The sequence below is a fragment of the Aquarana catesbeiana genome, linkage group LG09, assembly GCF_042186555.1.
Source record: "Aquarana catesbeiana isolate 2022-GZ linkage group LG09, ASM4218655v1, whole genome shotgun sequence".
Classification (NCBI taxonomy): Eukaryota; Metazoa; Chordata; class Amphibia; order Anura; family Ranidae; genus Aquarana; species Aquarana catesbeiana.
The window spans coordinates 322038258-322064330 of record NC_133332.1 but is presented as its reverse complement, the minus strand read 5'-3'; the positions used below and the strand labels follow the sequence as shown (position 1 = coordinate 322064330).

Sequence of the window (26073 nt, the reverse complement as noted above, 5' to 3'; positions counted from 1 at the left end):
GTACATCTCTATACCCGGGATACATATAAAAGGAATCTTCATGTTTTTTTACTGAACCATTTCCTTTTTTTTCAGTATTCATCTCACATTCAATATTTTATTTTGAGGAATTGACTTTAATCTCATGCGATATTTCCATAAGTCACATGACCTCCATATCACATGCAGTAATCTTTAGTGAAGAACCGGATCAGATTCTGAAAGAGTCTCTCATGCGTTTAAATATAAAAAAAAAAAATCAATCGCAGTGCGAGCCAAATTCAGGTAAAATTTCAGGGCCGGTCGCTGGATTTTGCACGTTCAAATTTTTAGAAACTCATGAGAAACACTTCCTAATCTGCACCAATCTTTATGAGTTTCAGGGATTGCATCACATGCTCCGCCCCCTCAGATTCATCCAATCAGGTCAGAAGTAATAAAACCAGAAAGTGAAATATAAAAATAAAAAAAAAATAAAAAACACACAAAGTCATCACATTTGTCTTCCGCTTCAATTTTACTGAACATAAGAAAATTCCCAATGAATACAATCGGACTAAAAGTGAACAATGGCGGGGGAGGGGGATAAAACCAAAACAGGCGTTGTGCAGAGACTTCATATCTAATCTTTGCAGCACATGCGATTCCCACACAATGACATCCGTGGGGGAGGGGAGGAACTGGATTCAGAGTGGTTTCAGCGGATGTCCACGGCGTGCAAAGTACAAATACATACAATGTAAAAATCAGATCGGGTCCAATAAAACATGGGGGGAGGGGCCACCGTACACAACACTCCCAGGATTCTACCAGCTCCGCCCATATTTGTACAATACAACAAACTAAAGATGTAATTGATTTATTATTAGATGGGGGGTGGGGGAGGGGGGGGCTTCATTTATACTAACGCACAGATGGGCTTTGTAAACAGACGGCAGACGGTAAAAGGCTACGATTGGTTTATAAAACCGATAAGGACGAGAACACCATTAATGATGCTTTTTTTCTGATCTCTCTTTAATCTTTCGAACCTGCAGAGTTAGCGAATAGCGGAAAGCCGACAGACGCACACGGGAACTAATTGATTAAAAGCCCAAAACTTCAAATATGCGAGGGAACTAATTGATTAAAAGCCCAAAACTTCAAATATGCGAAACCGCGAGACGAAACTAAAAGAAAAAAAAAAAAATATTCCCAGAAACAAAAGCACAAAAAAAAAAATAAAAATAATAATAGTTCACGTGTCATGGCGGATCATGGCTGGATGGCGAAACGCAGATTCCCTGTAAAGTCGAGCAAACATGACCAAACGTTAATCGCTGAGCGGCGGCAGGACGCCGGCCTCGCTGGGAGATGCAGGATTGGGGGGGGCGGAGTTAGGCCGACTCGGTATTTTCCACCGGCTTGAGGAGATGATCGGGTTTATTTCCCGCCGAGTAATGATCCCACATCAGCAGATACATCCGCTCCAGGTCCATGGTGTACAGCTTGGTGTTGAAGAGCGGGCTGGATATCCTCTGCTTCCACACCTTGGCCCGGATCTTCTTCAGGCTGAGAGAGGGAGGAGGAGACATTAAAAACATTCATTACCCCCCCCAAAAAAAAAATATATATATATATATATATATAAAATATAATTCTGGTCCCTTAAAGCAGATTACACAGCAGAGGGCTGTACTACACAATCTGCCCCCCTCCAAACCCCCTGAGTGGTCTCCCTAAACTGACCACGATAACCAGGGCTGCTCCGCCCAGATCACCGTGGTCACAGTGCCTCCCTCTGTGATAGGCTGCCTGCTCTCTCCCCTCAGTCTCCGGTCCCTCCTCCACCACTATTCTTGTAAATCTAAAATCTGTCACTGCCAGTGGCATGTCCAAAGTCCGGCCCGCGGGCCAATCGCGGCCCGCGGTCCGGTTTCGGACGGCCCGCCTGGTAATTTTGACATATATATCTTTTGTGGCCCCCAACGAATCCCCGAGCGCCGGGGGCCATAAAAGATAGATATGCTGGCTGCCTTGGAGGGGGCGGGACAAGCGCCGTACAGGATACAGGAGAATTTCCTGTTTACACGGCGTCCTGTGTAAAAGGAAGTCCCGTCTCCTGCGCTGCCATTGGACAATTGTTTTGTCCATCATAGGAGGCGGGACTTTCAATTAAAGAGGCCGCCGTGTAAACAGGAATTTCTCCTGTATATCTGTTGGCGCTCGTCCCGCCCCCTCCCTGTCTCCTCCAAGGCTGCAGATGGACATGAATCAGGCTGCACTGACAGCAATGGTGAGTCTGCATTCATGTCAATGTGGTGGGGGCTGCATTCATGTCAATACGGTGGGGGCTGCATTCATGTCAATACGGTGGGGGCTGCATTCATGTCAATACGGTGGGGGCTGCATTCATGTCAATACGGTGGGGGCTGCATTCATGTCAATACGGTGGGGGCTGCATTCATGTCAATACGGTGGGGGCTGCATTCATGTCAATACGGTGGGGGCTGCATTCATGTCAATACGGTGGGGGCTGCATTCATGTCAATACGGTGGGGGCTGCATTCATGTCAATACGGTGGGGGCTGCATTCATGTCAATACGGTGGGGGCTGCATTCATGTCAATACGGTGGGGGCTGCATTCATGTCAATACGGTGGGGGCTGCATTCATGTCAATACGGTGGGGGCTGCATTCATGTCAATACGGTGGGGGCTGCATTCATGTCAATACGGTGGGGGCTGCATTCATGTCAATACGGTGGGGGCTGCATTCATGTCAATACGGTGGGGGCTGCATTCATGTCAATACGGTGGGGGCTGCATTCATGTCAATACGGTGGGGGCTGCATTCATGTCAATACGGTGGGGGCTGCATTCATGTCAATACGGTGGGGGCTGCATTCATGTCAATACGGTGGGGGCTGCATTCATGTCAATACGGTGGGGGCTGCATTCATGTCAATACGGTGGGGGCTGCATTCATGTCAATACGGTGGGGGCTGCATTCATGTCAATACGGTGGGGGCTGCATTCATGTCAATACGGTGGGGGCTGCATTCATGTCAATACGGTGGGGGCTGCATTCATGTCAATACGGTGGGGGCTGCATTCATGTCAATACGGTGGGGGCTGCATTCATGTCAATACGGTGGGGGCTGCATTCATGTCAATACGGTGGGGGCTGCATTCATGTCAATACGGTGGGGGCTGCATTCATGTCAATACGGTGGGGGCTGCATTCATGTCAATACGGTGGGGGCTGCATTCATGTCAATACGGTGGGGGCTGCATTCATGTCAATACGGTGGGGGCTGCATTCATGTCAATACGGTGGGGGCTGCATTCATGTCAATACGGTGGGGGCTGCATTCATGTCAATACGGTGGGGGCTGCATTCATGTCAATACGGTGGGGGCTGCATTCATGTCAATACGGTGGGGGCTGCATTCATGTCAATACGGTGGGGGCTGCATTCATGTCAATACGGTGGGGGCTGCATTCATGTCAATACGGTGGGGGCTGCATTCATGTCAATACAGTGGGGGCCACATTCATGGCAATGGAGTGGGGGCCGCAGATGGGCACTGATTAGGCTGCATTGATGGGCACTGACCCTTATTTTGCTTCACAGTTCTTTATTTAAAATTTAAGATTTTTTTTCCTGAAACTTCATTTTTAAAGTGAAGGTGCATGTTATAAGCAGATTAAATCCGGTATATCCAAATAACACGCCCAAGCTCATCTATTCACCACACACAGCACAAAGGCAAGAGAATTCTTGTTGGGCCGTGTATTAGTGCTCGGATGGACACACTTAGACCAAATTTTAATGGTTTAAGAATGTCAGGCAAAATGGTCGGCCCTCAAGCATGTTCTATTCATCAAATCTGGCCCTCTTGGAAAAAAGATTGGACACCCCTGCTCTAGTAGAAGCTGGGATAGCACACTGTAAATACTGAACGTCAGGCCGGTCACGTGACTCGCGGCCACTTTCCAGCTTGGATACACGACTTCTACGGAGATGAGCAGCCATGTGATCTCCCCGGCATCAGAGGGAGATCACAACCCCTCCCGCAGAAGACATCCATCAGAGCTGGAAGGTGACCGCGAGTCACGTGACCGGCCTGAAGACAGCGCTAATTCTGTATTTACATTTTATGTTTTAAAATACAACATACAGTGTGCTATGCCAGCCTCTAATAGAGGAGCTGGCATAGTCTTATAATAATGACTTAAACACTTTAATACACATTGTAGGGGAGCTTCTGTACGCCATCAACTCCTAAGTACTCCCCCATTCTAGGCCGGCGCCCATCCCCGCCGCACTCCCCCCATTCTAGGCCGGCGCCCATCCCCGCCGCACTCCCCCATTCTAGGCCGGCGCCCATCCCCGCCGCACTCCCCCATTCTAGGCCGGCGCCCATCCCCGCCGCACTCCCCCATTCTAGGCCGGCGCCCATCCCCGCCACACTCCCCCATTCTAGGCCGGCGCCCATCCCCGCCACACTCCCCCATTCTAGGCCGGCGCCCATCCCCGCCGCACTGTTTTCTACTCGGAGGGGAGGGGGTTAACCCTTGTGGTGGAGCTCCGCAAACACAGCAGTCCCTATCAGTATAGTAAAGCCGAGCACCAGACAGTATACATTCCCCAATAGCCAAAGAGGATATAAATCTTCTGGGGGCACCAAATTACTGCAAACCCAGATACTACCTACAGCAGAGCTGAGGGAGGGGACCAGCAAGCTCCACCCACTACATTATGGCTGCAGAAAAGTATAGGAGGGGGTGGAGACAAGACCATCCCCCCCTGTACTAGGAGAGCACAGCAGTGAGCGGTCTATATTATAGGAGTCTCCCGCACAGAGGGAGACCTTTACATTGGATTCATACACAAAGACTGAAGAGAGAACACACTCCTCCCATTTCTCGTGTCCCCTCCCTGTATAACACCGTACCACGGGTAATGATACGTCGTCATGGCAGAGAGGACCTTTTCTTTAGCACCAGCTACCAAATCCAAGCCTACACACCAGGCAGGGACCTGTTATATCAGTGCCCCCCCGCCCCTCCCCCCACCACATCCCCTAATACAGGATCACCAGATTCTGTTATATAGAACACCACGATCACATCCTCCATTACATTCAGGAGAACACGGGGCAGGTTTAGGGTTGTTGGAGGTGTGTAGGTACTTCTAGACATCGCCCACCTACCTTTACCTGGAGGATCAGCACAGCATAAGCCCCCCCTTTGCCGTACTTACAATTCTAGGTCAGTGCCGAGTTTCACAGCCGTGTCTTCGTACTCTTGTCGGCTTTTAGCGATTAATTCCGGACACCCCAGACAGGTGAGCTGAGAGGCCGCAACTCGAGATGCCAAAGTGTCACCTGAGGATGGAAACAGAGAAGAAATGAGAAGTAAAGCAAACATTGGAGGGGAAAACAAAGTAACACATTCCCGAGAGAGAAGGAGAGAGAAGGAAGAGGGGAGAGAGGGAGAGAGAAGGAAGAGGGGAGAGAGGGAGAGAGAAGGAAGAGGGAGGAGAAAGAAGGAGGGAGGGAGAGGGAGAGGGAGGAGAAAGAAGGAGGGAGAGAAGGAGGGAGGGAGGGAGAGGATGAGGAGAGAGAGAGAAGAGAGAGAGAGAGAGAGAGAGAGAGAGAGAGAGAGAGAGAGAGAGAGAGGAGAGAGGGAGAGAGGGAGAGAGGGAGAGAGAGAAGAGAGAAGAGAGGAGAGAGAGAGAGAGAGAGAGAGAGAGAGAGAGAGAGAGAGAGAGAGAGAGAGGAGAGGAGAGGAGAGAGAGAGAGAGAGAGAGAGAGAGAGAGAGAGGGAGGAGAAAGAAGGAGGAGAAAGAAGGAGGGAGAGAAGGAGGGAGAGGGAGAGAGAGAAGAAAGGAGGGAGAGGGGGAGAGAGAAGAAAGGAGGGAGAGGGGGAGAGAGAAGAAAGGAGGGAGAGGGGAGAGAGGAGAGAGAGAGAGAGAGAGAGAGAGAGAGAGAGAGAGAGAGAGAGAGAGAGAGAGAGAGAGGAGAGAGAGGAGAGAGAGGAGAGAGAGAGAGAGAGAGAGAGAGAGAGAGAGAGAGAGAGAGAGAGAGAGAGGAGAGAGAGGAGAGAGAGAGAGAGAGAGAGAGAGAGAGAGAGAGGAGAAAGAAGGAGGAGAAAGAAGGAGGGAGAGAAGGAGGGAGAGAAGGAGGGAGAGGGAGAGAGAGAAGAAAGGAGGGAGAGGGGGAGAGAGGAGAGAGAGAGAGAGAGAGAGAGAGAGAGAGAGAGAGAGAGAGAGAGAGAGAGAGAGAGAGGAGAGAGAGAGGAGAGAGAGAGGAGAGAGAGAGGAGAGAGAGAGGAGAGAGAGAGGAGAGAGAGAGAGAATACAAACTCCATGTGGCCCGTCTACAGGAAACCTTCTGGGAGCCACGTGAGCGACTACCACCCAGAGAATACCACCCATCTTCTATTCTACTAGAATCTGGTGGGAAGTCCCTTTGTGTAGTCACAAAAGGGGGCAATTCCATATTAATGACCATGGGGGGGGGGGTTGGGGTGTCATCTTATTGGAATAGGATGCTGACCCAGCTCCTCCAGGTGTGATGCCCATATAATGATGGTGATGAACCCGCCATTATCTTTGTGGTAACATGTGGCACCTGGTAGATTACATACAAGCCATTGGGGGTATCTGGGCACAGGTATGTCTTGTTTCTATCCCCCCCCCCATACATGTGTGTATATTTGGGGGAGGGGGGGGGATTTGATCTCAGATTACAGAGCAGGAATTCAGAGAAAACAGGAGGAGGAGAATTGTGGGGCGACATTTTGGAATATTGGTTTATTGGAGTGTTTCTTACATTTCTCACCTGGCATAGTGACCATCGGGGTCCCAGCCCAGAGGACGTCCATCCCGGTGGTGTGCCCGTTACACAGGGGGGTGTCCAGGCACACATCTGCCAGCTGTCCTCGCCGGACGTGTTCCTCTTTGGGGGCGACGGGGGAGAAGACGATCCGGGACTGCGGCAGCCCCATGTTCTGGGCGTATTGTTGGATGTTCGGCTCGCCAACCGCGGGAAAACGCAGAAGCCACAAGACGCTGTTCGGAACGCGTTTCAGAATCTGGGGAAGACAAAAAACATTGAATTATAATCACAACACCCAATCCGTGAAATGGATGTCCTAAACCACCAATAAGAGGCCTCACATCTTCTATACAACGGTCCCTGACCTCAGGAGCTTACAATCTAAGGTCCCTATAACCACATACTGGGCCCAATCATCCTCCCAGCTTGTCTTTGGAGTGTGGGAGGAAAGCGGAGAACCCGGAGGAAACCCACACAGGCGCTGCCAGGCAGTACAAGTATAGAACCAATGGGGGAACTGACCCCCTCCCCCACTCCGGATTTATCTCTGTAGTGGGGTGCACCGCGCTGCCTATACAGGTAGGTAGTCTCCCCCCAGCAAAATGTGTTTCTATATATTGTCCTATGAAGGACACAGATCAACAACAAGCAACCTACCTAGAGTTATACTGCCCACCTACCGGAGAAATGCACACTAGGCACATACATGATATTGGCTGAATCAGCAAAAAAGCTGCTGGAAGATTAAGACGAATATGTCTGTAGAGGTGGGTGGTCTCCCCCCGCCCCCCTGGGTATTATATCTGTATATACACCTCTGATTGGCGGTTTGCTCCGGTCTACTCACATTGGCCCACATCTGCAGGGTGGGCGGGTCTATCTTGTACAGCTGGTTAAAGTTGCAGTACACCACGGCATCCTCGGGGAGTCCATACTGGGACCGGGTGGTGACAATTATGGTTCGGGGGACCTCCTCACCGGTGGCGGCCTTATTATTGATCTGAAGAAGAATAAAATGATTAGTGACATTTCCGGGGTCGACCTCCCACAGCGGACCACACCCTCCGCCAGGTGAGCCGTTCTCATACATACCTGTGTAGTGGCCAGACCATTGCTGATATTGAACCCATTGATGGTGATCTGGATCTGTCCTCTATTGATCATCTCAATGACGGCCTCAGCGATGGTATTCATGGGTATAACCGGCATATTGAGGGCGGAGTTACTGTCTGAGGTGTCTCCGCCTTCCGGACCTTTCATCTGAAGAGAAGGGAAAGGAGTTATTCTAAAGTCACTAAACAAAAAAAAAAAAAAAAAGCTCACAGGATGTAGATTCAAAAGACAAAACACAATGATAGGCCATCAGTGGAGATAAACCTCCCTCCAGGTCAGACTCCGCCCATCAGGTCATCTTCTCATCAGTTTAGACAAACGTTTCATGGTAAGTTCCTTGTGGATTCCACGCTGCTTGTGGCGGAGCTCCGCAGATAACACAGCAGTCCCCATCAGTAAAGCTGAGCACCAGACAACATACATTCCTCTTGTGTCCCCTTCCTGTATAACACCATACCACGGGTAATGGTACGTCGTCATGGCAGAGAGGACCTTTTCTTTAGCACCAGCTACCAAATCCAAGCCTACACACCAGGCAGGGACCTGTTATATCAGTGCGGCCCCCCGCCCCTCCCCCCACCACATCCCCTAATACAGGATCACCAGATTCTGGGATATAGAACACCACGATTACATCCTCCATTACATTCAGGAGAACACGGGGCGGGTTTAGGGTTGTTGGAGGTGTGTAGGTACTTCTAGGCATCGCCCACCTACCTTTACCTGGAGGATCAGCACAGTATAGCGCCCTCTATGGAGGAGCCATAAACGAGGAACGCACCTGGCGCCATTATACACAGAAAGGTGGAGTGAAGAGGAGGATTCGGGACAGAGTGAAGAGGAGGATTCGGGACAGAGTGAAGAGGAGGATTCGGGACAGAGTGAAGAGGAGGATTCGGGACAGAGTGAAGAGGAGGATTCGGGACAGAGTGAAGAGGAGGATTCGGGACAGAGTGAAGAGGAGGATTCGGGACAGAGTGAAGAGGAGGATTCGGGACAGAGTGAAGAGGAGGATTCGGGACAGAGTGAAGAGGAGGATTCGGGACAGAGTGAAGAGGAGGATTCGGGACGGAGTGAAGAGGAGGATTCGGGACGGAGTGAAGAGGAGGATTCGGGACGGAGTGAAGAGGAGGATTTGGGACGGAGTGAAGAGGAGGATATGGATGAGGATGGGGGGCGGTAATAGAGGGAGTCGGATGTTTGAGGACAATGCCTTCTCTCTGTCAGTCATTAGCTATGTGTTGCTGGGATGGATATTCCGATACACAGAAGGGAGGCAGCCAATCACAGCCTTCTACATCATCACTGCAGTGGGAGGATGGGAGGAGTGCCCCCCAAGGGTATATAAAGACCCCATAGCGGACCACCAGAGACGAGGTCATTATCAGCGAACGGATCTCTTTACCTTCACAATCTTCACATCGGGGAGAGTCTCCAGAAAGGCTTTCAGATCGATTCCATTCAGAACGATTCGGTTGTCATAGATGTGGCCATTCGACTTGAAATCAATGACGGCTTTTTTCTGCCAGGTAGAGAAATGTAATAAATAGAAGTCAGAAAATGGAAAAGTCACAATTATTCTCGGACCTACACGCCGGAAACTCGGTAACAAGGTCACCAGACAAGACCCCATAGACATAGAGAGAGGCCTTTATAACTCCCACCAAACATTCCCCCCTCCGGCGCTCCTCCTACCTTCAGATGAGGGAACATGTTGGCGTGGTCTCCGATGAAGAAGGTGTTGGGCATGTAAGCCATCTTCTCGGAGTATTGCTCAGCCACTTCCACGGGAGACGTCTCCTTGTCAGTGATGATATAATCCATGAATGGCGCTCCGCTTGTTCCAGGATATCCTAACCACATGGCCTGAAAAAGGAAAAGACCGTCACCAGAGTGCCGCCCATCCTGGCTGCGTTCCTACCCATATCTACATGTATCCGCCCTCTAACCAGAACCATAGGGGTGAGCCGCCCGCTACACCCGACCCCCACCGCTCAGCCGGCCGCTACACCCGACCCCCACCGCTCAGCCGGCCGCTACACCCGACCCCCACCGCTCAGCCGGCCGCTACACCCGACCCCCACCGCTCAGCCGGCCGCTACACCCGACCCCCACCGCTCAGCCGGCCGCTACACCCGACCCCCACCGCTCAGCCGGCCGCTACACCCGACCCCCACCGCTCAGCCGGCCGCTACACCCGACCCCCACCGCTCAGCCGGCCGCTACACCCGACCCCCACCGCTCAGCCGGCCGCTACACCCGACCCAGTGGCACACAGAGGTAGAAGTGACTACAGAAGTGAGGGGGATCCTCGTGTGGCATTGTATATGAGAAGAGGGTTCATAACTTCAACAACAGCGGAGCTCCATTATAACCCAGACTACATGTGATCTCTGCAGATGACCCTTTATTGTCATTTCATGGGTCAGCGCCATCTTCAGCCCCCCTGCATTACCTGAATGGGGGCGGCTCGGAGAGCAAACAGCTCATTGCGGGCCCCTTTGGTGTAGCCGTTCATATTAACTAGAATGTGAACTCCATCCTGATGAATGCGATCGGCTGCCTTCCCATTACATGGAATCTGGAAGACAAGAGAGAGTTCACTTTACCAAAAGAAAAACAAAGAAGACACAAGTAGAGGTTCCTCTTCCACCCCCCACCCGCAAACACCCCTCTCCCACCCGCAAACACCCCTCTCCCACCCGCAAACACCCCCTCGGGTCCACCTCCACCCATCACACTAAAGGTCTCACATTCTGAGATTTAGAATACATAACGATGTTATCACTAAGTTTGAACAATGTGAGTGTTGGAAACAATCACCCAGATAAGAATAACGATTGTTACAGCAAACTCCCTGATCCTTTCATCAATCCTCCTCACCTGCGACAAATCTACAAAGTGGTTTGCTTCTGCCATCACCTTCACCCGGAAGTTGGTGCCATCATCCGGACTCAGAGCGTAACAGAAAACCTATGGAAAAAAATCAAAAACGTTCTGTCATGGAAAGATTTCTGACATTTACACCATTTGTCATTTATCTAAAACCATCGAATAATAAACTAAGGGGAAAATAAAATAGGGGGAAACTCATCACAGCTTACCTCAAACTTGTCTGGATTGTGCATGCCGGGTATGGACTGCATGAGGTGTGAGGTGGGATGATTCCCGAAGTCGGAGCTGACATATCCCACCCGTAGTCTGCCATCACTGGCCTTCAAGTCCTTTGGATGTTCATATGGCGGCTTGTGAAGGACATTTATCTGAAAGAAAAAAAAAAAAAATATTCAGAGATTCTCCCGATAACAGAACATCTTGTAGAAAATAAATATGGATACAAACCTCCATCTTCAAAAAAAAGTGACAGTTTTTCAACTCCAACTAGAAAATGCATTTCCTTGAGAAAAATGAGTGGAAATGCTGAATAGATGAAATCCGTAAGAAAAAGTTGAAGTAGTGAGAATAGTTGGAAAAGTAGGAATGGTTTTAAAACAAACATGAATTTCATTTAAAAAGTTTATCACCACTAATGTATGAAAGATGTGGAATATTTAAAAGGTTTTTTGAAAAGCTTTTTGATCATTAATCCCCACACCTAATGAGTGAGAGACAGTGTGAGAGACGCCTTCAAAACAAGCCTTAATAAATCCACAACAGTACATGCTATGGAAACAGCAACTTCACCGTTAGAGACACGGGGTCTTTGTGAACGTATCGGTAAAAAAATTAAGGTTGATAGACTTAAAAATGGGGGCATGTCAGCGATTTAAAAAAAGAAGTTGGCTGTGCGTTTCGCTGGGAAACGTGAAGAATTTTGTACAGGACAGTCAATGGAAGAAAGTGTAGAACTCTTGTCATTTGGAAGCTCAACCAGCCAAAATTAAAAGGCGTATCACAAAACCGAGCACATTGCCTGAAACTAGACAAAAATACCTACGATTCGATGTATAAATTGTGTATGACAAGTAGATCTTGTGGGCGTGAGAGCAATTTATAGAGAAGGAACTATAATAATTTCTTTGAAGGCTCTGTGCTCTAGCTGTGACATCCACTCTAAGCAGCCCAGTACACTCTGTTTAATAGCTAAAAATTTCCTGAAATGACCACTAAACAAACAGCTTTTTCACAAAACTGTACAAGATACCAAACTGAAAAGATATAGCCAGATAGCTGAATATTTTGTGAACATTTTAAAGTTTGTTTGGCGTCTGTAGGTGAAAGTATGAAGGAGCTGAAACTTTTGGGAGCGGAAGAAGATTTTAAGGATCTGAAGCATGCTCCCATTGACTTCAATGTTAAAAAAAAAAAAAAAAAAAAAAAAAAAAAGTGATAAAAAGCTTAATATTTTTAAAAGTATAAAATGGTAGAAAAAAAGTTGAAAAAGTCCCATCATCAGCTGAAAGAGCTGAACATTTTAAAAGTTGAATGGTTTTAATAGCTGAAAGTATGCAGAAGTTAGGCAGAGCCAAAAAACGTACGAAATAAAATTAAAATCAATAATAATAAACAAAACAAAAAACGAATAATAGTGGGACTGCTGATCTCACTAATGAGATCTGAAAATGACATTCACATGAAAATAAAGATCTCTAGAGTCATGGGAGACCCTGCAGACATACAACCGGAAAGAATGGCGCCCCCCCCCCCTGCAGACATAACAAGTCACCTTGTCCAAGCACAGATTTCCGTGTCTCTCAGCGATGGCTTTCCTGAAGGTGTGGGACAACGGGTACAACATACTATGGTGGGGATGGACAGAGGGAAGTCGGTTCTTCTCCAGCTGATCAGCAACAATGCTGACCAACTTCTTCATCCGCTCGTCATAATCCGTCCAATCACAGACAATCTTTATTGGAATGAAAACAATAAAAAGACTTATTAAGCTAAATGCCCAAAAATAGGGGCAATGATATGGTACAGCAGGGATGTACTCCCCCCCACCCCCGCAGTATTGAGTGCATTACCTGAAGACAATGGGCCAAGTTGCAGTAGGCGTCGGGGAAGTCGGGTTTCAGTTTCAGAGCGGTCCGATAAGAAGCGATTGCTTCAGGAATATTTCCAGAATCCTTGGAAAAAAAATAAAATATATGTTTTTTGCATTTTACTGCTCCACCAGCAAGAGGGCACGCCAGACCCGGCCCAATCGCCCCCACACAGGGCACGCCAGACCCGGCCCAATCGCCCCCACACAGGGCACGCCAGACCCGGCCCAATCGCCCCCACACAGGGCACGCCAGACCCGGCCCAATCGCCCCCACACAGGGCACGCCAGACCCGGCCCAATCGCCCCCACACAGGGCACGCCAGACCCGGCCCAATCGCCCCCACACACAGGGCACGCCAGACCCGGCCCAATCGCCCCCACACACAGGGCACGCCAGACCCGGCCCAATCGCCCCCACACAGGGCACGCCAGACCCGGCCCAATCGCCCCCACACACAGGGCACGCCAGACCCGGCCCAATCGCCCCCACACAGGGCACGCCAGACCCTGGCCCAACCGCCCCCACACAGGGCACGCCAGACCCTGGCCCAACCGCCCCCACACAGGGCACGCCAGACCCTGGCCCAACCGCACCCACACAGGGCACGCCAGACCCTGGCCCAACCGCCCCCACACAGGGCACGCCAGACCCCGGCCCAATCCCCCCCACACAGGGCACGCCAGACCCCGGCCCAATCCCCCCCACACAGGGCACGCCAGACCCCGGCCCAATCCCCCCCACACAGGGCACGCCAGACCCGGCCCAATCGCCCCCACACAGGGCACGCCAGACCCGGCCCAATCGCCCCCACACAGGGCACGCCAGACCCGGCCCAATCGCCCCCACACACAGGGCACGCCAGACCCGGCCCAATCGCCCCCACACACAGGGCACGCCAGACCCGGCCCAATCGCCCCCACACAGGGCACGCCAGACCCGGCCCAATCGCCCCCACACACAGGGCACGCCAGACCCTGGCCCAACCGCCCCCACACAGGGCACGCCAGACCCTGGCCCAACCGCCCCCACACAGGGCACGCCAGACCCTGGCCCAACCGCCCCCACACAGGGCACGCCAGACCCCGGCCCAACCGCCCCCACACAGGGCACGCCAGACCCCGGCCCAATCCCCCCCACACAGGGCACGCCAGACCCCGGCCCAATCCCCCCCACACAAGGCACGCCAGACCCCGGCCCAATCCCCCCCACACAGGGCACGCCAGACCCGGCCCAATCCCCCCCACACAGGGCACGCCAGACCCGGCCCAATCCTCCCCACACAGGGCACGCCAGACCCTGGCCCAATCCCCCCCACACAGGGCACGCCAGACCCTGGCCCAATCCCCCCCACACAGGGCATGCCAGACCCTGGCCCAATCCCCCCCCCACACAGGGCACGCCAGACCCTGGCCCAATCCCCCCCCCACACAGGGCACGCCAGACCCGGCCCAATCCTCCCCACACAGGGCACGCCAGACCCTGGCCCAATCCCCCCCACACAGGGCACACCAGACCCGGCCCAGTCCTCCCCACACAGGGCACCTACAGTCTAGTACCCAATTTCAATACAAATAACTGTAAAAAGCAAAAGCTTACCTTATGAATGGATGCCAGGTTACTGTGGGCATCAGCAAAGGCCGGGTTGATCTGAATGGCTCTGGTGTAGCACTGCAAGGCCCCCTGGACATCTTGCATTTCCTTCAGCGTGTTGCCCATATTGGAATAAGCATCAGCAAACGTTGGGCTTATCCTGAAAACAGAAAATGTATTCTTCAGACTGACAAGAGATCGAAGCAAAGCGCACAGAACGAACGATGAGCTGCACCGCTCAGCTTACCGGATGGCCTCCTTGTAATGCATCAAAGCCTCCTGAAGCTTTCCTTGTTGTTGGAGGACGCTGGCAAGATTGGAGTGAGCCGCTGCAAATTCCGGGAACACCTAAAATAAGAAGAGACATTAATATGCAGAGCAAAAACAAGCAGAGCAATATACTGTATAGGACTAAAAGAGATCAACTCACCTCCAGAGCTTTCCTATAGAGGCGGACGGCCTCCTCAATGTTCCCCTGTTCACGTTTGATGTTGGCGAGGTTATTCAGGGAGTCGGCGTGTGTAGGACACAGGCGGAGAGCCGTATTGTAGCATTCTTCAGCATCCACCACCTTCAGAGCACAAGAATGGGTCAAATAGAGAACATTTTCCGACTTTCAAACTCCAAAGACAAATACAATGTTACACAAGAGAGATGAACTGTCACACCGGGCACCTGGATTCCTGTCCTGTACCCAACGGGCGACGGGTCCCCAACACCGGTCCTGCACCCAACGGGCGACGGGTCCCCAACACCGGCCCTGCACCCAACGGGCGACGGGTCCCCAACACCGGCCCTGCACCCAACGGGCGACGGGTCCCCAACACCGGCCCTGCACCCAACGGGCGACGGGTCCCCAACACCGGCCCTGCACCCAACGGGCGACGGGTCCCCAACACCGGTCCTGTACCCAACGGACGACGGGTCCCCAACACCGGTCCTGTACCCAATGGACGACGGGTCCCAAACACCGGTCCGGTACCCAATGGGCGAGGGGTCCCAAACAATGGTCCGGTACCCAATGGACGAGGGGTCCCAGCACTGTTCTGTACCCAACGGACGAGGGGTCCCACCACTGGTCCTGTACCCAACGGACGAGGGGTCCCACCACTGGTCCTGTACCCAACGGACGAGGGGTCCCACCACTGGTCCTGTACCCAACGGACGAGGGGTCCCACCACTGGTCCTGTACCCAACGGACGAGGGGTCCCACCACTGGTCCTGTACCCAACGGACGAGGGGTCCCACCACTGGTCCTGTACCCAACGGACAAGGGGTCCCACCACTGGTCCTGTACCCAACGGACAAGGGGTCCCACCACTGGTCCTGTACCCAACGGACAAGGGGTCCCACCACTGGTCCTGTACCCAACGGACAAGGGGTCCCACCACTGGTCCTGTACCCAACGGACAAGGGGTCCCACCACTGGTCCTGTACCCAACGGACAAGGGGTCCCACCACTGGTCCTGTACCCAACGGACAAGGGGTCCCACCACTGGTCCTGTACCCAACGGACAAGGGGTCCCACCACTGGTCCTGTACCCAACGGACGAGGGGTCCCCAACACCGGTCCTGTACCCAATGGACGACGGGTCCCAAACACCGGTCCGGTACCCAATGGGCGAGGGGTCCCAAACAATGGTCCGGTACCCAATGGACGAGGGGTCCCAGCACTGTTCTGTACCCAACGGACGAGGGGTCCCACCACTGGTCCTGTACCCAACGGACGAGGGGTCCCACCACTGGTCCTGTACCCAACGGACGAGGGGTCCCACCACTGGTCCTGTACCCAACGGACGAGGGGTCCCACCACTGGTCCTGTACCCAACGGACGAGGGGTCCCACCACTGGTCCTGTACCCAACGGACGAGGGGTCCCACCACTGGTCCTGTACCCAACGGACGAGGGGTCCCACCACTGGTCCTGTACCCAACGGACAAGGGGTCCCACCACTGGTCCTGTACCCAACGGACAAGGGTCCCACCACTGGTCCTGTACCCAACGGACAAGGGGTCCCACCACTGGTCCTGTACCCAACGGACAAGGGGTCCCACCACTGGTCCTGTACCCAACGGACAAGGGGTCCCACCACTGGTCCTGTACCCAACGGACAAGGGGTCCCACCACTGGTCCTGTACCCAACGGACAAGGGGTCCCACCACTGGTCCTGTACCCAACGGACAAGGGGTCCCACCACTGGTCCTGTACCCAACGGACGAGGGGTCCCCAACACCGGTTCTGTACCCAATGGACGACGGGTCCCAACACCGGTCCTGCACCCAATGGACGACGGGTCCCAACACCGGTCCTGCACCCAATGGACGACGGGTCCAACACCGGTCCTGCACCCAATGGACGACGGGTCCCAACACCGGTCCTGCACCCAATGGATGAGGGGTCCCAATACTGGTCCTGTACCCAATAGATGAGGGGTCCCAATACTGGTCCTGTACCCAATAGATGAGGGGTCCCAATACTGGTCCTGTACCCAACAGGCGAGGGGTCCCAACATTGGTCTGGTACCCAACGGGCGAGGGGACCCAAACACTGGTCCGGTACCCAACACTGCTCCTGTACCCAACGGACGAGGGGTCCCAATGCTAAAACCCTTCAAATAAAAAAAAAAATAAAAAAGGCGCGGACCCCTGTTGTGAGCTGCTCTGAACAGCAGTGTGAAGTCAGCCTAAAAGGTGGAAACAAACTCGTCAGATCTCGTTATATTGCAGCCTCAGGGTGACAGAGACCGGAGAGCACACTACATGAGGATACTCCCGGCTGATAGAAGAACACAAGGAACGTCTATGAAAGCCAAAACAATTAAAAAGGAAAAAGTTAGGAAAGTTACAAAAAAAAAAAAAAAACGCAAGCTGAGCTCTAAGGTGCATAAAAAGGGTTTTTTGGCATAGAGGGACCCCGATCCTCCTCTTCCCGGCGATCCTGACTCCTCCTCTTTCTGGTGCCCCCAAATAGAAAACAGATTTCCCATGGGGGGCACTCATGCGGGCTCACTCCTGAGCCCTGTGTCTATTGGCAGACAGCAGGACCCGCCCCCCTAGTCACTGGAGTGGAAGCCAATGGCTCCCGCAGCCATTAATCTGCCCAGTGAGGGGGGACAAAGCCAGGATGAGCCAGAGCTCTGAATTGTGATGGGGGTTCAGGGGGTGGGGTCTTTTTACCTCAATGCATAGAATGAAGAAAAAAAAAAAAAAACAAACACGTGAGGCTTTGGGGCCACTTTAATAATTGTTTATCCCGCCAGGTGTAATCAAAACTGATTTAAAAAAAAGTTCATCACGGTCACCCTAGTGAACTCATTCATTAGAATACAGCAGATTTGCCCCCTTGACGCCGATCGCATTTATATGCAGCCCTGTGAAAAAACGCATCGCGCTGAGAAGCGCGCCGGGAGCTGCGGTTACCGGAAAGCTTCAAATACAGACTTGTGATCGGGAACTTTCCAATCATCTGACAGCCAATCACAGCGGTCGGATGACCCGAATGCCCGCCTCCCGTGTCTCAGAACCCTTAAATGCCCGGAAGGCGGCCGGCGTGAAGACGTCACACTACCTATTAGGTTTTTTAATGAACATTTTTAGTTGCCGATAACATTAGGAGCTCTGAAATGTAACAATATAAATATATAACAAAGAAGATTTAAACCAGATAAAATAAATGGTTTAAATTTGAATGTATTTAAGCCATAAAACGAGATATAATAATCTGAGCACCTGTCTGGATATCCTCAATAAAAAGGAAAAAAATAAATAAATCTAAAATATTAAAAGAAACGAGCCAAACCTGTGTAGGGATCAGGACACCGGTACTCACACTGCCTTTCTCCTTCAGCGCATTGGCGAGATTACAATAGGCATCGGGAAAGTGTGGCTGCAATTCGATGGCCCTTCTGTACGTGTCGATGGCGAGATCGATGAGTCCTTGTTCATAATACACACAGGCCAGATTTCCATGGACCACGGCGTGGTTAGGACTGAGACTGAGAGCGCGTAAATAGGCTGCAACCGCTCTGCAAACCAAAAGGGAGAGGAATGAGAAGCTAAAGAGGGCTTCCGCCCACAGAGACACTTCACTGATTATTATTAGAAAATGACAAAACCCACACACAGCAATTTCCTAACATATAACAATCTTTGCAGAGTAAAATATTAGGTTCACTTTAACCACTTGTCTTTATTATACTGCGGCAGGTCGGCACGATCCCGCGAACCGTCCTAGCTGTACGTCGGCTGCTTTAATCGCGATAGCAGGTGTGCACCCGCTACATTGCAGGGGTGCCGATGCTCGTGGCCACGATGACTGCCGGCTGTGCGCGATCGCGGGCACGAGAGGCAAAACAGACACAAATCCCTGTTCTGTGAGGAGTGACAGATCGCGAGTTCCTAATAGCTGGGAACTACGATCCCTCATCTCCTATATAGTCAGTCCCCTCCCCCCACAGTTAAAACACACACAGTCAGGGAACACATTTAACCCCTTGATCACCCCCTAGTGTTAACCCCTTCCCTGCCAGTGACATTTACACAGTAATCAGTGCATTTTATAGCTCTGATCCCTATATAATTGCCATTGGTTTAAAAATTGTGCCAAAAGTGTCCGATCTGTCCGCCATGTCGCATTCCCGAAAAAAGCAGATCGCCACCATTACTAGTAAAAAAAAATAAAAATGCCATAAATCCATCTCCTATTTTGTAGACGTGACAACTTTTGGGCAAACTAATATACACTTATTGCGATTTAGGTTACCAAAAATATGTAGAAAAATACATAATTGGCCTAAACTGAGAAAAAAGATTTTTTTTTTTTTTTTTTTTTTTTTTAAATGGAGGATATTATAGCTAAAAAAGTACAAAATATTGTGTTTTCTTCAAAATTATCACTTTTTTTTGTTTAAAGAGCAAAAAATAAAAACTGCAGAGATGATTAAAAATCACCAAAAGAAATCTATTTGTGGGAGGAAAAAAAAAAAAAAAAAAAACGTCCATTTTGTTTGTGTACAACCGCGCAATTGTCAGTTAAAGTGACGCAGTGCTAAATCACAAAGAAATGGCCTGGTCATTGAACAGCAAAATCTCCTGGGGCTGAAGTGGTTCACTGATCCCTCCCCAGCACCCGATACAGCCCCACCCCATTCCTCCTTCCATGGTTCTGCTCTCAGCTGCTGGAAGGGATTCTCCGAGTCCATTATTCTAGGAATATGGGCTGTACCCGAGTAGGGGGAGGGGGGAGGGGGGAGGGGGGAGGGGGGACCTCCGGCTGGGCTGACAACACAGCCTGGGATTTCAGTGCAGCGGACTCTCTGTTGTCAGCTCAGTACAGGAAGTCGGGAGGTCTCTGGATGTCTGGCAGGTTTTCTGTATTTGCAGCGTGAGGAATATGCGGATGTGTTCACCTAAAAACATTCCCATATTATTATTATTATTATTATTATTATTATTATTAGATGAACCTGGAATAATAAACAGAAGACTTCCATCCGGCACAGACGGCCCTCACACAACGCTGTGTCCTTTCATACCCTACCTGTCAAATATTCGGGCTTCTTTAAGAACATTCCCCAAATTAATGTAAGCATCCAGAAAATTAGGATCAAGAGTTACAGCCTAAAAATACAAAAAACACAAAAACTACGTTATCAACAGAATGGGGAAAAAAAATAAAAACAAAAAGTTGTAGCTTTAAAAAAATTCAAATCAAATGAAAAGAATCCAACGAAGCCGGATGTGACCCCAAAACAGGATATCCACTATTAAAAGAAAGACCCGTTCCTTGTAATTCCCTCCACATTACAAAGAATGATAACTACATCAATACCCCCCCCCAGTGTGGCCCCATCAATAACCCCCCCCCCCCAGTGTGCCCCATCAATAACCCCCCCCCCCCCCCAGTGTGCCCCATCAATAACCCCCCCCCCAGTGTGCCCCATCAATACCCCCCCCCCCCCCAGTGTGCCCCATCAATACCCCCCCCCCCCAGTGTGCCCCATCAATACCCCCCCCCCCCCGTGTGCCCCATCAATACCCCCCCCCCCCCCAGTGTGCCCCATCAATACCTCCCCCCCCAGTGTGCCCCATCAATACCTCCCCCCCCCAGTGTGCCCCATCAATACCCCCCCCCAGTGTGCCCCATCAATACCTCCCCCCCCAGTGTGCCCCATCAATACCCCCCCCCAGTGTGCCCCATCAATACCCCCCCCAGTGTGCCCCATCAATACCCCCCCCCCCCCCAGTGTGCCCCATCAATACCCCCCCCCCCCCCAGTGTGCCCCATCAATAACCCCCCCCCAGTGTGCCCCATCAATAACCCCCCCCCCCCAGTGTGCCCCATCAATAACCCCCCCCCCCCCAGTGTGCCCCATCAATAACCCCCCCCCCCCAGTGTGCCCCATCAATAACCCCCCCCCCAGTGTGCCCCATCAATAACCCCCCCCCCCAGTGTGCCCCATCAATAACCCCCCCCCCCAGTGTGCCCCATCAATAACCCCCCCCAGTGTGCCCCATCAAGACCCCCCCCCCCCCCAGTGTGCCCCATCAATACCCCCCCCCCCCCCAGTGTGCCCCATCAATACCTCCCCCCCCCCCCAGTGTGCCCCATCAATACCTCCCCCCCAGTGTGCCCCATCAATACCTCCCCCCCCAGTGTGCCCCATCAATACCTCCCCCCCAGTGTGCCCCATCAATACCCCCCCCAGTGTGCCCCATCAATAACCCCCCCCCCCCAGTGTGCCACGATCAATACCCCCCCCGTGACACAAATCAGCCTCTGAATTATACGGTGACCGAGAACTACCAATAGGAGCCAATACAACAGGAAGTAATGCAGTATACGGCGTATCTGGTCAGCACTCGGGAAGGTAATGATGCCCAGAACAGCTAGACACCCCCACAAAAAAAAAAAAAAAAAAAGACCCCCCTACTGAAGAAAAAAAAAAACCACCACACACAAACAAAAAACACAATTTACCTATTATGTGGGAGTCCGCATACAGGCATTACCCCCCCCCCCCCCCCAGAATGCCCCTTCCCCATAGATCTGCTATAAAGACACCCACATACACTTACCAAAAGGGGGTGGACGGCATTCACAACCCCCTGCATGAGATCTATGGGGAGTTTTTAGGTTTTGTATTCTGACGAAAAATGCCTTAGGGATAGGTAACCTCAACCCCCCCCCCCCCCCCCAACACTGCACTAGGGTGGGTCATAATCCTCTTCCAAAGAAAATGGACACCTTAAACACTACCCCGAGACTACCCCGACCACCCCCTCTCACCCCCACACCAGGGAACTACCCCCGACCACCCCTCTCCCCCCCCACACCAGGGAACTACCCCGACCACCCCTCTCCCCCCACACCAGGGAACTACCCCCGACCAGCCCTCTCCCCCCACACCAGGGAACTACCCCCGACCACCCCTCTCCCCCCACACCAGGGAACTACCCCGACCACCCTCTCCCCCCACACCAGGGAACTACCCCCGACCACCCCCTCTCCCCACACCAGGGAACTACCCCCGACCACCCCTCTCCCCCACACCAGGGAACTACCCCCGACCACCCCTCTCCCCCCACACCAGGGAACTACCCCCGACCACCCCTCTCCCCCACACCAGGGAACTACCCCCGACCACCCCTCTCCCCCACACCAGGGAACTACCGCCCCGACCACCCCTCTCCCCCACATCTTCCACACCAGGGAACTACCCCCGACCACCCCTCTCCCCCACACCAGGGAACTACTCCCGACCACCCTCTCCCCCCACACCAGGGAACTACCCCCGACCACCCCTCTCCCCCACACCAGGGAACTACCCCGACCACCCCTCTCCCCCCACACCAGGGAACTACCCCCGACCACCCCTCTCCCCCACACCAGGGAACTACCCCCGACCACCCCTCTCCCCACATCTTCCACACCAGGGAACTACCCCCGATCACCCCTCTCCCCCACACCAGGAACTACTCCGACCACCCCTCTTCCCCCCACACCAGGGAACTACCCCCGACCACCCCTCTCCCCCCACACCAGGGAACTACCCCGACCACCCCTCTCCCCCCACACCAGGGAACTACCCCCGACCACCCCTCTCCCCCCACACCAGGGAACTACCCCGACCACCCCTCTCCCCCCACACCAGGGAACTACCCCCGACCACCCCTCTCCCCCACACCAGGGAACTACCCCCGACCACCCCTCTCCCCCCACACCAGGGAACTACCCCGACCACCCCTCTCCCCCCACACCAGGGAACTACCCCCGACCACACCCTCTCCCCCCACACCAGGGAACTACCCCCGACCACCCCTCTCCCCCCACACCAGGGAACTACCCCCGACCACCCCTCTCCCCCCACACCAGGGAACTACCCCCGACCACCCCTCTCCCCCCACACCAGGGAACTACCCCCGACCACCCCTCTCCCCCCACACCAGGGAACTACCCCCGACCACCCCTCTCCCCCCACACCAGGGAACTACCCCCGACCACCCCTCTCCCCCCCACACCAGGGAACTACCCCCGACCACCCCTCTCCCCCCACACCAGGGAACTACCCCCGACCACCCCTCTCCCCCCACACCAGGGAACTACCCCCGACCACCCCTCTCCCCCCACACCAGGGAACTACCCCCGACCACCCCTCTCCCCCCACACCAGGGAACTACCCCGACCACCCCTCTCCCCCACACCAGGGAACTACCCCCGACCACCCCTCTCCCCCCACACCAGGGAACTACCCCCGACCACCCCTCTCCCCCCACACCAGGGAACTACCCCCGACCACCCCTCTCCCCCCACACCAGGGAACTACCCCCGACCACCCCTCTCCCCCCACACCAGGGAACTACCCCGACCACCCCTCTCCCCCCACACCAGGGAACTACCCCCGACCACTCCCTCTCCCCCACACCAGGGAACTACCCCCGACCACCCCTCTCCCCCACACAGGGACTACTCCCGACCACCCCTCTCCCCACACCAGGGAACTACCCCCGACCACCCCTCTCCCCCACACCAGGGAACTACCCCGACCACCCCTCTCCCCCACACCAGGGAACTACCCCCGACCACCCCTCTCCCCCACACCAGGGAACTACCCCCGACCACCCCCTCTCCCCCACACCAGGGAACTACCCCCGACCACCCCTCTCCCCACACCAGGGAACTACCCCGACCACCCCTCTCCCCCACACCAGGGAACTACCCCCGACCACCCCTCTCCCCCACACCAGGGAACTACCCCCGACCACCCTCTCCCCCACACCAGGGAACTACCCCCGACCACCCCTCTCCCCCACACCAGGGAACTACTCCCGACCACCCCTCTCCCCAACACCAGGGAACTACCCCGACCACCCCTCTCCCCCCACACCAGGGAACTACCCCGACCACCCCCTCTCCCCCACACCAGGGAACTACCCCCGACCACCCCTCTCCCCCACACCAGGGAACTACTCCCGACCACCCCTCTCCCCCACATCTTCCACACCAGGGAACTACTCCCGACCACCCCTCTCCCCCACACCAGGGAACTACCCCCGACCACCCCTCTCCCCACATCTTCCACACCAGGGAACTACTCCTGACCACCCCTCTCCCCCACATCTTCCACACCAGGGAACTACTCCTGACCACCCCTCTCCCGGACCACCACCCACTCAGTAAGTGCTTCAGTTTCTGCTCCCACCAGGAGGATCCCTCCACCCCCACCATACCAGCAGGGAGACTATACAGCCAGCCCAATTGGCAGAATGACAGCAAAGCGTCCCTACTGATAAGAACAGATATTACAACCTAACCCTGGACACACAATGTACCAAAATACAGAGGGCTGACTTGGTTTGCATATAAATTATCTACAGACATGAAGGGAAACCCCACCAAACCCATAGCAATGTATCCGGGTCCTCCCAGATTATCAAACCTGACCCTCCCAGCCACAGCGGTACCTACCTTCTCAAAATGATGAATAGCGAGCCAGATCTCCCCCTGTGCATTAAATACACATCCTAGGTTGCTCCACGCAACTGCAAAGTTTGGTTGGGTCTCAATTGCCTTCAAATAACAAGCCTTGGGAGGGGATTGTGTGTAGGAAATAGGAAAAAGGGGGAGGGGGGTGGGGAGAGGATTCGAGAAAAAAAAAAACAAGATAAAGAAAAAAAAAAAAAGTTACAATTTATTCTCCAAACAGCAAAAAGTGAACCTACAGCACAGGCTCGCCAGCGCTGGATACGCGGCGCAATTCGATGAAACCTACGCCAGCGCAAACCTACACCCTAATGCAAGCCGCCATTCCTGAGTTAGGCCTTTTTATCAGGACAACCATTTATTTTAATTTAGAACGACAACGTTTACAGTTTTACTTACTATAAAAAAAAAAAAAAGGTCACCAGGACAGATTTTATTTTTATCTGTTGCGAAGTTGATATTTGCAGGATATATTGTATTAATGTTATTGTGCCATGTTCACCATCAATAAAGCTTTTTTTTCTTTCAATGGAAAAATCAAAAAGGCCTTTTTTTGCAGGATCTATTGCATTTTTTTTTTTGTACTTTTTTTAATGTAAAAAGCAAAAAGGTGACGTTTGCAGGAAGTGATTACGTTCACCATCAATAAAGCTTGGTTTTTCGATGGAAAAATCAAAGGCGTTGTTTGCAGAATCTATTATTTTTGTACTATGTTTATCAATAAAGCTGTTTTTTTTTTTTTTCAATTGAAAATCAAAGGTCGATGTTTGCAGGATGTTATCGTTCACCATCAATAAAGCTTGGTTTTTTCAATGGAAAAATCAAAAGGCGACACGGAAACCAGAAATGACCGCCTTGCAGACAGGTCTAGGTCCCTGTAATGCAGGCGCCGGAAATCGCCAGCGCTCCCATGCTGCACAGCAACCCTACCGCTATCGCAGCGCATCGCCCCACTACCACTACCGCAGCGCACCATCGCGCCCCCCGCGCTGGAATACGTCAGCGGCCAACCTGATTTGTTGATCCCAACGAAGAAAATGAAGCGAATTGGGAAAAAGCATTGAGCTGCGACCCATCCCCCCGCCCCCCCCTCCCCCCTCCACCAAATGGAAGAAGACTTTTTTTTTTAGCAGGTTTTCGGGTTAACCATCAAGTTGGCCGTTCACAACCATTTCCCCCACGCAGAGCGCAATTCGCAGCGCAGCCTTTGCGTTACCGCAGGTTCACAACGCATGATGAGGAGCGGAACGGATTCAGTCCAAACAAAGAAGAAATAAAAAAGGAAAAAAAATAATGAACATCTGAAGAGTTAGAAGCTTAACATGTAATTCTAGCTCCAGTTTTTTGTCTCTTAGATCAGATCTAAGTTTCCATTACAGAATTGTGGCGTATTACGTGGTCTATAGATCTCTATATAATCATCATTAATAAAAACATTTGTAAGCCGCTTTCTGAAGCCACAAGACAGAAGGATTCAGGCATGGAGCAAATGGTTTTTTTTTTTTGTTGTTTTTGTGGCAGTTACAAACCCGTTACCATATATTTCATGGGACGGTGCGTTCCTTGCTGGAAGAGGAGGAGGTGCATTTGTCTGCCTAG

At 52.6% G+C, this 26073-nt stretch overlaps 1 protein-coding gene across 4 annotated transcripts; it reads right to left on the bottom strand.

Moving 5' to 3' along the window:
* Positions 1 to 1148: 1148 nt before the first annotated feature.
* Positions 1149 to 24576, bottom strand: OGT (O-linked N-acetylglucosamine (GlcNAc) transferase; the record flags this gene model as incomplete). Of its 4 annotated transcripts, none has more annotated exon segments than XM_073600812.1 (18): positions 1149 to 1530; positions 5227 to 5350; positions 6800 to 7061; positions 7653 to 7805; positions 7898 to 8065; positions 9324 to 9440; positions 9614 to 9784; positions 10374 to 10499; positions 10802 to 10891; positions 11023 to 11181; positions 12585 to 12764; positions 12883 to 12984; positions 14500 to 14653; positions 14741 to 14841; positions 14924 to 15064; positions 18292 to 18517; positions 20032 to 20111; positions 24460 to 24576. In XM_073600812.1, coding segments are annotated over 18 exon segments (2646 nt in total), but the record flags the coding sequence as incomplete, so codon positions are not given.
* Positions 24577 to 26073: the final 1497 nt, after the last annotated feature.